Consider the following 11,944-nt stretch of genomic DNA (forward strand, 5'->3'; position numbering starts at 1 on the left):
AGGGCGTATCCTGTCGGTGTCTTCTCATGTCATTATCCCCATTGTCCTTATTCATAACCTTGCCCTTGTCCCCATTCACACCTTTCCAACTCTCAGAGCTAAAGTCCCTTCATATGCAGAGTTCGCTAATCCTGTCTAGAGTTTACTAATTAAATATGCATAACTTGATAAATCTGTGTATGGCTTACTAATTATATATGTAGAACTGGCTAATACTGTCTAAGGTTTTCTAATTATTTATGCAAACCTTGCTAATTCTATCTGGGGCTTGGAGACCCTTATCTCGTTCAGACTAACTCTACTTCTATCATCAATTGTCTGTCCTTATCTCCTTCAATCAGTGAACTTGGTGTGGAGATTTGTACTGGCTTCATTCATTTACTTATGTATCAATTTTATTTTCTTCATTTCTTCATGTTCATATTGCAATATCAGTTTTTCTCATCTCTCACAAGCCCTTCATCAGAAAACCAAGAATGTTGGTTTTGAACAATACCCTTTGTATAGGACAACCCCAAATCGGGTATTTACTGTCGACCAGTGGAGTGATGCTACCTGTCGCAATATTTTATTACCAATTTACCCTGGAACGGTCATTTCATTTTATTATCACATGTTAAACGCCACCAGGAGCAGGCTGTGTAAAGCCTGGAAAGAGCATAATGCGGTCTCCTGGCGGATGGCGGGTGGACGCGCACAGGTTTTTTGCCCCACTGAACGGACATTACCTCGCATGTGTTAGAAATTGAAGTACCTTTAAAGAAATTGCTCGTGACAAAAATTGAGAACAAAGAACATTTATTTTACAACAATGCAAAGTTGGGTGCTTCCCCTTACCCTGGGAATACACACACATACTGGGGCTCACCCAACTTTTATACAGTCAATTTCAGTATCAAAGTGCCCTCCCCCTTACATTCTTCTGCCCCCTGGATGGGTTTGGCATAGGCAATCCTTCCTGCCTACGTGCAGTTTCAGTACACTTGGAGGACCAGGGGGTATCCTGTGGGTGTCCCATCATGTCATTGTCCTTATTCACACCTTCCTGATTCTCGGGGCTACAGTCTCTTGGTATGCAGAGTTGACTCATCCTATCTAGGGTTGGCTAATTTAATATGTATAAATCTGTGTAAGGTTAGCTAATTAGATATGTAGGACTTGGTACTTCTATCCAGGGCTAGGAGACCTTTATCTGATCCAGACTACCTCAACTTCCTACATTCTATTGTACCTTACCATTCCTTTTCTTAGTCTTATGGTGGCTCTTGTCACAAAGAAGATTCTTATGTTAATCGTGCTGACTCTGCTTTTCTGCATCCTAATCCCCAAGCTCATCCTGTTTGTACTGGTTACAGCCATTAACTGATGAATTTTAGTTTCTTCCATGTTCATAATTTTAGATCAATTTTCCCATCTCTCACACATGCATGCGCTGGTTGTTGGAACGAGGTGGGGGTAAGGTGTTTGTGATGCATGCGTAGAGGAGAGCTAGGTTGACATTGCGAGGTGGGGGTAAGGTGTCTGTGACACTGATGTGGAGGTGAGCTGGGGTGATGGGCTGTCAGGACACAAGTGTGGAGGTGAGAGACTGATCAATACTGTGAGGGGTTGACCGGATGCTGGTGTGGAGGTGCGACAGGGTGAGAGGCTGATCAGACACTGGTGTGGAGGTGAGCTGGGGTGAGGAGATGACTTGACACTGATGTGTTGAGCTTGTTTGAGGGGATGACCAGACACTGGTGTGGAAGTGAGTCGGGGTGAGGGACTGATCGGACTCTGGTGTGGAGGTGAGCCGCGTTCAGGGGTTTACCAGACTCTGGTGTGGAAGTAAGCTGGGGTGAGGGGCTGACCGGTCTCTGGTGTGGATGTGAGCCGGAGTGAGGGGCTGAACCGACACTGGTGTGGAGGTGAGCTGCATTCAGGGGTTCACCAGACTCTGATGTGGAAGTAAGCTGGGGTGAGGGGCTGACTGGTCTCCGGTGTGGATGTGAACCGGAGTGAGCGGCTGAATGGACACTGGTGTGGAGATGAGCTGGGGTGAGAGACTGACTGGACACTGGTGTGGAGGTGAGCTGGGTTGAGGGGGTGACCGGACACTGGTGTGGAGGTGAGCTGGGTTGAGGGGGTGACCGGACACTGGTGTGGTGGTGAGCCTGGGTGAGGGGCTGACTGGCTGGGTGAGTGCCAGACTGGACTCTGGTGTGGAGGTGAGCTGGGGTGAGGGGCTTACTTGACACTGGTGTGGAGTTGAGCTTGTTTGAGCGGATGACTGGATACTGATGTGGAAGTGAGTCGGGGTGAGGGGCTGACCGGACCTGGTGGGAAGATGAGCTGGATTGAGGATCTGAATGGACACTGGTGTGGAGGTGAGCCGGGGTGAGGGGCTGATCGTACACTGGTGTGGAGGTGAGCCGGAGTGAGGGGCTGATTGGACACTGGTGTGGAGGTGAGCCGGAGTGAGGGGTTGACTGGCTGGGTGAGGGCCCGACAGGATTCTCGTGTGGTTGTGAGCAGGGGTGAGGGACTGTTCGGACACTGGTGTGGCTATGAAGCAGCGTGAGGGGCTGACCGGAATCTGGTGTGGAGGTAAGCCGGGGTGAGGGACTGACCAGACTCTGGTGTGCAGGTGAGCTGGAATGAGGGGCTGAACCGACACTGGTGTGGAGGTGAGCCGGGTTCAGGGGTTCACCGGACTCTGGTGTGGAGGTGAGCCAGAGTGAGGGGCTGAATGAACACTGGTGTGGAGGTGAGCTGGGGTGAGAGACTGACTGGACATTGGTGTGGAGGTAAGCCTGGGTGAGGGGCTGATTGGACACTGTTGTGGAGGTGAGCCAGGATGAGGGGCTGATCGTACACTGGTGTGGAGGTGAGCCAGGGTGATACTGGTGTGGAGGTAAGCCAGGTTGACCAGACACTGGTGTGGAGGTGAGCTGGCGTGATGGGCTGATGGACTGTGGTATGGAGGTGAGCTGGGATGAGGGGATGACCGGCTGATTGAGGGCCCGACCGGACTCTAGTGTGGAATTGAGCCAGGGTGAGGGGCTGACTGGCTGAGTGAGAGCCTGACCAGACTCTTGTATGGAGGTGAGCTGGAGTGAGGGGCTGACTGGACACTGGAGTACAGTTGAGCTTGCTTGAGGGGCTGACCGTAAACTGGTGTGGCGGTGTGTCAGGGTGAGGTGCTACCGAACACTGGGGCGGAGGTGAACCGGGGTGAAGGGGCTGACTGGATGGGTGAGGGCCCAACCGGACTCTCTTGTGGAGATGAGCCAGTATGAGGGGCTGACTGGACACTGGTGTGGAGGTAAGCTGCGGTGAGGGGTTGACCAGATACTGGTGTGCAGGTCAGCCGGGGTGAGGAGCTGAACGGATACTGGTGTGGAGGTGAGCCTGGGTGAGCGGCCCGACCAGTCTCTGGTGTGGAGGTGAGCAAGGGTGAGAGACTGAATGGACTCTGGTGTGGTGGTGAGCTGGAGTGAGAGGCTGAATGGACACTGGTGTGGAGGTGAATTGGGTTCAGGGGTTCACCGGACTGGTTTGGAAGTGAGCCAGCGTGAGGGGCTGACCGTGCTCTGACTGGACACTTGTGTGGAGGTGAGCTGGTTTCAAGGGTGACTAAACACTGGTTTGGTAGTGAGCCTGGGTGAAGGGCTGATTGGACACTGGTGTGGAGATGAACCAGGGTGAGGGGCATGACCAGTCTCTGGTGTGGAGGTGAGCCGGGGTGAGGGGCTGACTGTCTGGATGAGGGTCCGACTGGACGCTGGTGAGGAGGTGAGCTGGGTGATAGGCTGACCAAAAACTGGTGTGGAGGTGAGCTTGCGTCATGGGCTGACCGGACACTGGTGTGGAGTTGAGCCGGGATGAGGTGATGACTGGCTGGGTGAGTGCCCGACCTGACTCTAGTGTGGAGGTGAGCCAGGGTGAGGGGCTAACTTGACAATGATGTGGAGGTGAGCTTGCTTGAGGGGCTGACCGGACACTGGTGTGGATGTGAGTCGGGGTTTGGGGCTGACTGCACAGTGGTGTGGAGGAGAGCCAGGGCGAGGTCCCGACTGGATACTGGTGTGGCTGTGAGCGGCGTAAGAGGCTGATCGGACTCTGGTGTTGTGAGCTGGGGTGTGGAGCTGACCGGCTGAGTCAGGGCCCGACTGGACTCTGGTGTAGAGGTGAGCTGGGGTGAGAGACTAACTGGATTCTGGTGTGGAGGTGAGCTGGGTTGAGGGGGTGACCAGACACAGGTCTGGTGGTGAGCCTGGGTGAGCTGGCGTGAGGCATTGACTGGGTCTCTGGTGTTGAGATGAGCCAGGATAAGGGCCCGACCAAAGACTGGTGTGGCTGTGAGCCGGCATGAGGGGCTGATCAGACTCTGGTGTGGAGGTGAGCTGTGGTGTGGGGCTGACCGGCTGAGTGAGGGCCCGACCGGACACTGGTGTGGTGGTGGGTCTAGGTGAGGTGCTGATTGGAAACTGGTGTGGAGGTGAGTCAGGGTGAGGGGCTGACCACACAGTGGTGTGGAGGAGAGCCAGGGTGAGGTCCCGACTGGAGACTGGTGTGGCTGTGAGCGGGCGTAAGGGGCTGATCGAACTCTGGTGTTGAGCTGGGGTGTGGGGCTGACTGACTGAGTCAGGGCCCGACCGGACTCTGGTGTGGTGGTGAGCTGAATTGAGGGACTGACCAGACTCTCGTGTGGAGGTGAGCTGGGGTGAGGGTCTGACTGGTATAATGGTATGGAGGTGAACTGGGGTGAGGAGCTGACGGACTCTGGTGTGGAGGTGAGCCAGGGTGAGGGACTGTCCAATCACTGGTGTGGAGGTGAGTGGGGTTGAGGGGTTCACTGGACTCTGGCATAGAGGTGATCTGGAGTCGGGGGCTGACTGGACACTGGTCTGGAGAGGAGCTTGTGTGAGGGGCTGACCAGATATTGGTGTGGAGGTGAGCCGGGATGAGGGGCAGATCGGATACTGGTGTGGAGGTCAGCTGGGGTGAGGGGGCTGACCAGACACTGGTGTTGCTGTATGCCAGTGTGAGGGATTGACTGGACTGTGAGGGGCTGACCGGGCACTGGTGTGGAGATGAGCTCGGGTAAGGGCCCGACCGGACACTAGTGTGGAGGAGAGCCAGGGTGAGGTGCTGACCGGATTCTGGTGAGGAGGTAAGCCGGGATGATGGGCTGACTGGACCCTGGGTGTGGAGTTGAGCTATGTTGAGGGACCGACCGAACACTGGTGTGGAGGTGAGCCGGGGTGAGTGGTTGACCAGACACTGGTGTGGAGGTGAACCGTGTTGAGGTGGTGATCGGACACTGGTGTGGAGTTGAGCCGGGGTGAGGGGTTTGACCGATCTCTGGTGTGGAGGCGAGCTGATGTGAGGGTCTGACTGGCTGGGTGAGGGCCTGACCGGACTCCGGTTTGGAGGTGAGCCAGGATGAGTGCCCTAACGGACAGTGGAGTGGTGGTGAGCCAGTGTGAGGTGCTGTCCGGGGCTCTGGTGTTGTGGTGAGCCTGAATGAGGGTCTGACTGGGACGGTGGTATGGAGTGAGCTGGGGCGAGGGGCTGACTGGACACTGGTGTGGAGGTGAGCCAGGGTGAAGGCTGACCGGGCACTGGTGTGGAGGTGACCTGGGATGACGCGACGACCAGACACTCGTGTGTAGATGAGCAAGGTTAAGGCCTCGACCGGACACTGGTGTGGAGGTGAGCCGGATGTGGGCCCAACTGGACACTGGTGTGGAAGTGAGACAGGGTGAGTGCACGAGCGGACACTAGTGGGGTGTTGAGCCGGGGTGAAGGCCTGACTGGACACTGGTGTGGAGTTGAGCTGGAATGATGGGCTGACCTGACACTGGTGTGGAGATAAGCCAGCGTGAGGACATGACCAGACACTGGAGTGGAGACGAGACAGTGTGATGTCCCGACCGGACTCTAGTGTGGAGGTGAGCCGGGGTGAGGGGCTGAACAGACACTGGTGTGGAGGTGAGCTATGGTGAGGGCCCGACTGGACTCTTGTGTGGAGGTGTGCTGGGGTGTGGGGCTGACCGGCTGAGTGAGGACCCCACCGGACTCTGGTGTGGAGGTGAGCTGGGGTGAGACACTAACTGGGATAATGGTATGGAGGTGAGCCAGGGTGAGGGGCTGGCTGGACACTGGTGTGGAGAGAGCTGGGTTGAGGTGCTGATCGGACAATGGTGTGGAGTTGAGCCGGGGTGAGGGGCATGACCGAACTCTGGTGTGGAGATGAGCTGGGGTTTGGGGCTGACCGGCTGGGTGAGGGCCTGACCGGACTCCGGTGTGGATGTGAGCCAGGATGAGGGCCTGGTCGTACACTGGTGTGGTGTTGAGCCGGCGTGAGGCATTGACCGGGTCTCTGGTGTTGAGGTGAGCCAGGATAAGGGCCTGATCAAAGACTGGTGTGGCTGTGAGCCGGCATGAGGGGCTGATCAGAATCTGGTGTGGAGGTGAGCTGTGGTGTGGTGCTGACCGGCTGAGTGAGGGCCCGACTGAACTCTGCTGTGGAGGTGACCTGGGGTGAGGTACTGACCAGACTCGTGTGGAGGTGTGCTGGGGTGTGGGGCTGACTGGCTGAGTGAGGGCCCGACCGGACTCTGGTGTGGAGGTGAGCCAGGGTGAGGGCCTGACCGACACTGGTGTGGCTGTGAGCCGGTGTGAGGGGCTGACCGGACTCTGGTGTGGATATGAGCCAAGGTGAGGGACTGACCGGACACTGGTGTGGCGGTGATGCTGGTTCAGGGGCTCACCAGACTCTCGTGTGAAGGTGAACCGGGGTGTGTGGCTAGCCAGATGCACACGTGGAAGTGAGCCGGGGTGAGGGCCCAACAGGAGACTGGTATAGCTGTGAGCCGGCTCAAGGGTCTGACCGGACTGTGGAGATGAGCCGGGATGAGGGGCTGCCCAGCTGAGTGAGGACCTGAAGAGAAGGCCGAACTCTGGTGTGGAGGTGAGTTGGGATGAGGTGCTGACTGGCTGGGTGAGGGCCCGACTGTTGGTGTGGAGATGAGCCGGTGTGATAGGATGACAGTGTTATGAAGGTGAGCCGGGTTCAGGGGTTCACCGGACTCTGGTGTGCAAGTGGGCCAGAGTCAGGGGCTGACTGTGCTCTGGTGTGGTGGAGCGCCATGAATGAGGGGCTGAACGGACACTGGTGTGGTGGTGAGTAAGGGTGAGGGCCCAACCGGACACTCGTGTGGAGGTGCAGTTGCGTGAGGGGCTGACCGGCTGGGTGACGGACCGACCTGACTCTGGTGTGGAGGCGAGCCAGTGAGAGGTGCTGACCAGACTCTGGTGTGGAGGAAAGCCAGGATGATGGGCTGACTGGATAATGGTGTGGAGTTGAGCTGGGTTGAAGGACCGACTGAACTCTGGTGTGGAGGTGAGCTGGGGTTAGGGGCTGACCAACTGGGTGAGGGCTCGACTGGACTCCGGTGTGTATGTGAGCCGGGGTGAGGGGCTGAACGTACACTGGTGTGGCGTTGAGCCAGCGTGAGGTACTGACCGGTGTGGAGGTGAGACGGAGTGAGGGGCTGAACGGACACTGTTGTGAAGGTGAGCCGGGTTCAGGGGTTCACCGGACTCTGGTGTTGAAGTGGGCCAGAGTTAGGGGCTGACCGTGCTCTGGTGTGGTGGAGTGCCAGAGTGAGGGGCTGAACGGACACTGGTGTTGAGGTGAGCCAGAGTGAGGAGCTGACCGGACTCTGGTGTGGAGGTAAGCTGGGGTGAAGGGAAGGCTGAACTCTGGTGTGGAGGTGAGTTGGGATGAGGTGCTGACTGGCTGGGTGAGGGCCCGACTGTTGGTGTGGAGATGAGCCGGTGTGATAGGATGACGAAACTTTGGTGTGGAGGTTAGCCAGGGTTAGGGTCTGACCAGACTCTGGTGTGGAGGTAAGCCTGGATGACGGGCTGATTGGAAACTGGTGTGGATTTGAGTTAGGGTGAAGGACTGACCGAAGACTGGTGTGGCTGTGAGCCGGCTTGAGGGGCTGACCGGACTGTGGAGGTGAGCGGGGGTGAGGGGCTGACCAGCCGGTCAGTGAAGTCCCAACCGGACTCTGGTGTGGAGGTGAGCTGGGGTGAAGGGAAGGCTGAACTCTGGTGTGGAGGTGAGTTGGGATGAGGTGCTGACTGGCTGGGTGAGGGCCCGACTGTTGGTGTGGAGATGAGCCGGTGTGATAGGATGATGAAACATTGGTGTGGAGGTGAGCCAGGGTTAGGGCCTGACCGGTCACTGGTGTGGAGGTAAGCCTGGATGACGGGCTGATTGGAAACTGGTGTGGATTTGAATTGGGGTGAGGGACTGACCGAACACTGGTGTGGCTGTGAGCCGGCTTGAGGGGCTGACCGGACTGTGGAGGTGAGCCAGGGTGAGGGGCTGACCAGCCGGTCAGTGAAGTCCCAACCGGACTCTGGTGTGGAGGTGAGCTGGGGTGAAGGGAAGGCTGAACTCTGGTGTGGAGGTGAGTTGGGATGAGGTGCTGACTGGCTGGGTGAGGGCCCGACTGTTGGTGTGGAGATGAGCCGGTGTGATAGGATGATGAAACATTGGTGTGGAGGTGAGCCAGGGTTAGGTCCTGACCGGTCACTGGTGTGGCTGTGAGCCAGTGTGAGGGTCTGAGCGAACTCTGGTGTGGAGGTAAGTTGGATGACGGGCTGAATGGAAATTGGTGTGGAGTTGTATTGGGGTGCGGGACTGACTGAACACTGGCGTGGAGGTGAGCAGGTGTGAGGGGTTGACCGGACACTGGAGTGGCTGTGAGCCGGCGTGAGGACCCGACCAAACTTTGGAGTGGAGATGAGCCAGGTTGAGTGGCAGATCGAACTCTGGTGTGGAAGTGAGTTGGGGTGAGAGGCTGACTGGCTGGGTGAGGGTCCGACCGGACTCTGGTGTGGAAGTGAGCTGGGGTGTCGGGCTGACCGGACACTGGTGTTGAGGTGAGGCAGGGTGAAGGAGCGACCGGACACTGGTGTTGAGGTGAGCCGGCGTGAGGAGCTGACCAGACTCTGGTGTGGATGTAAGCCGGGATGACGGGCTGACTGGAAACAGGTGTGGATTTGAATTGGGGTGAGGGACTGACCGGTGTGGAGGTGAGCCGGAGTGAGGGGCTGAACAGACACTGTTGTGAAGGTGAGCTGGGTTCAGGGGTTCACCGAACTCTGGTGTGTGAGATGGCCAGAGTCAGGGGCTGACTGTGCTCTGGTGTGGTGGAGTGACAGAGTGAGGGGCTGAACAGACACTGGAGTGGAGGTGAGTAAGGGTGAGGGTCCGACCGGACACTCTTGTGGAGGTGAGGTTGCGTGAGTGGCTGACCGGCTGGGTGACGGACCGACCTGACTCTGGTGTGGAGTTGAGCCATGGTGAGGTGCTGACCGGACTCTGGTGTGGAGGAAAGCCAGGATGATGGACTGACTGGATAATGGTGTGGAATTGAGCTGGGTTGAAGGACCGACCGAACTCTGGTGTGGAGGTGAGCTGGGGTTAGGGGATGACCGGCTGGAAGAGGGCCCGACCAGACTCTGGTGTGGAAGTGAGCTGGGGTGAAGGACTGACCGGACTCTTGTGTGAAGGTGTGCTGGGGTGAGGGGCTGACCGGCTGAGTGAGGACCCAACCGGACACTAGTGTGGAGGTGAGCTGGGATGAGGCATTGACCGGGATAATGGTATGGAGGTGAGCCGGGTGAGGGGCTGGCCGGACTCTCGTGTGGAGGTGAGCCAGGTTGAGGGGCTCACTGGACTCTGGTATAGAGATGATCTGGAGAGGGGGGCTGACTGGACAGTGGTGTGGAGAGGAGCTTGGGTGAGGGGCTGTTCAGATACTGTTGTAGAGGTTAGCCGAGGTGAGGGGCCCGACCCGTGTGTTGTTTGGAGGTGAGCTTGTGAGAGGGGCCCGACCATTCTCTGGTGTGGAGGTTAGCCAGGGTGAGGGGCTGCCGGAGACGGGTATGGAAGTGAGCTTGCGTGAGGGGCTGACCGGACACTGGTTTGGAGGTGAACCAGTGTGAGGGCCTGACCGGACACTGGTGTGGAGGTGAGCTGAGGTGAGGGACTGACTGGCTGGGTGAGGGCCCGACTGGACTCCGGTGTGGATGTGAGCCAGGCTGAGGTCCTGAATGGTCAATGGTGTGGCGGTGAGCCGGTGTGAGGCACTGACTCTGGTTCTGGTGTGGAGATGAGCCTGTGTTAGTGGATGACCAAGACAGTGGTATGGAGGTGAGCCGGGGTGGCGGGCTGATCGGACACTGGTGTGGCGGTGAGCCAGGATGAGGGGCCGACTGGACACTGTTGTGGAGTTTGCTGGGATGTGGGACTGACCAGGCACTGGTGTGTAGATGAGCAAAGGGGAGGGCCCGACCAGACACTGGTGTGGAGGTGAGTTAAGGTGAGGGGCTCACCGGACATTGGTGTGGAGGTAAACCCAGGGGAGGACCCGACCGGACACTGGTGTTCCTGTGTGCTGATGTGAGGGTCTGACCGGACTGGTGTGGAGGTAAGTAGGGGTGAAGGCCCGACCGGACACTGGTTTGGAGGTGAGTCAGGTGAGGACCTGACCGGATACTGGTGTGGAGGTGAGTAGGGGTGAGGGCCCGACTGGACACTGGTGTGGAGGTGAGTCAGGGTGAGGGGCTCACCGGACGCTGGTGTTGAGGTAAGCTCAGTTGAGGACCCGACCGGACACTGGTGTTGCTGTGTGCTGATGTGAGGGTCTGACCAGACTGTGGTTTGGAGGTGAGCCAGGGTGAGGGGCTGACTGGCTGGGTGTGGGCCCGACCGGACTCTGGCGTGGAGGTGAGCTGAGTTGAGGGGGTGATCAGACACTGATGTGGCTGTGAGCTGGGGTGAGGGGCTGACTGGGTTGGTGAGGGCCTGACCGGACTCTGGTTTGGATGTGAGCCGGGGTGAGGGGCTGACCAGCCAATGGGGTGGAGGTGAGCTTGCTTGAGGTGCTGACTGGACACTGGTGTGGAGGTGTGCTGGGGTGAGGGGCTGACCGGTGTAATGGTGTGGTGGTGAGTTGGACTGAGGGGCTGGCTGGACTCTGGGTTGGAGGTGAGCAGGGGTGAGGGACTGACCGGACACTGGTGTGGAGGTGTGCCGGGTTGAAGGGCTCACCGGTCTCTGGTGTGGAAGTGAGCCGGGGTGAGGTGATGACTGGACTCTGGCGTGGAGGTAAGCCGAGGTGAGGGGCTGACTAGACTCTGCTGTGGAGGTGAGCAGGAGTAAGGGACTGACCAGACACTGCCAGGGTGAGTGGCTGACCATACTTTGGTGTGGTGTTAAGTCAGGGTGAGGGCCTGACAGTACTCTAGTGTGGAGGTGAGATGGGATGATGGGCTGACCGGGACTCTTGTTGAGCCGGAGCCTATGGGATGGAGATTGCCCATGAAGGAGAGGGGGATGAGACCACTGACACGGTTCAGATTTTAGATCTGGCGTATAAGACAACCTGATTTTGCGGTGTAATTTTAAGGTCAGGTTGTTCTTTACATCTGCTTTATATGGTACATAAATTTGTCATTTGAGGCTTTGCACACTGCCCATTACTTCATGTCAGGATAAAGGCCGATCAATTATTTGCAATTCATGAACTCCTAGACCACGAGATTTGATTTTCCTAAGTAAGTTTGATCCAAAAGCAGAACAAATGCTTTCTGAAAATCCCCAAGTTCCTTGTTAACCTCGACATCTTGAAAAACTTCCAATAAATTCCAGAAATGGAATATCAGTTTGTAAAACCATGTCTCCACTTCAACTTTTCGATAATAGTTTAATGTGGTTTAATGAGGTTTAACCTGCAGATTCTTTCCTTCCTTCACTCTCTCTTTATGAATAAATAAAAATCACACTTGGTATTTTCCAATCTACTGGAATTTACATTGGATGTCAAAATTTTTAAATAAGTAAGCATTTAACTCCCTCGTTGTTTCTTTTTAG

At 57.0% G+C, this 11,944-nt stretch overlaps 1 protein-coding gene across 1 annotated transcript; it reads right to left on the bottom strand.

Moving 5' to 3' along the window:
• Window positions 1-1,652: 1,652 nt before the first annotated feature.
• Window positions 1,653-11,272, bottom strand: LOC138750090 (mucin-17-like). The gene is made up of 12 exons (XM_069912220.1): window positions 10,405-11,272; window positions 9,830-10,330; window positions 9,203-9,781; window positions 7,963-9,128; window positions 7,627-7,846; window positions 7,113-7,552; window positions 5,965-6,882; window positions 5,522-5,845; window positions 4,806-5,436; window positions 4,017-4,764; window positions 3,187-3,902; window positions 1,653-3,013 (listed from the first exon to the last, which is right to left on the bottom strand). The coding sequence occupies exons 1-12, from the start codon at window positions 11,270-11,272 to the stop codon at window positions 1,653-1,655; spliced, it is 8,472 nt and encodes a 2,823-aa protein (XP_069768321.1).
• Window positions 11,273-11,944: the final 672 nt, after the last annotated feature.

Source organism: Narcine bancroftii, assembly GCF_036971445.1.
Source record: "Narcine bancroftii isolate sNarBan1 chromosome 5 unlocalized genomic scaffold, sNarBan1.hap1 SUPER_5_unloc_1, whole genome shotgun sequence".
Taxonomy (NCBI): domain Eukaryota; kingdom Metazoa; phylum Chordata; class Chondrichthyes; order Torpediniformes; family Narcinidae; genus Narcine; species Narcine bancroftii.

Bases quoted from the DNA above. Each gene is read 5' to 3' on its own strand.
- LOC138750090 (XM_069912220.1), bottom strand. From the start codon at position 11,272: ATGGTCAGCCACTCACCCTGGCAGTGTCTGGTCAGTCCCTTACTCCTG. The intron at 10,331-10,404 runs GTGAGCCCCTCA...TCTACACACCAG, and splicing joins TACCTCCACACCAATGTCCG to TGCCTGGTCAGTCCCACATC. The intron at 4,765-4,805 runs GTGATTGGACAG...CCTCCACACCAG, and splicing joins CCCCACTCACCTCCACACCA to AGTCCGTCAGCTCCTCACCC.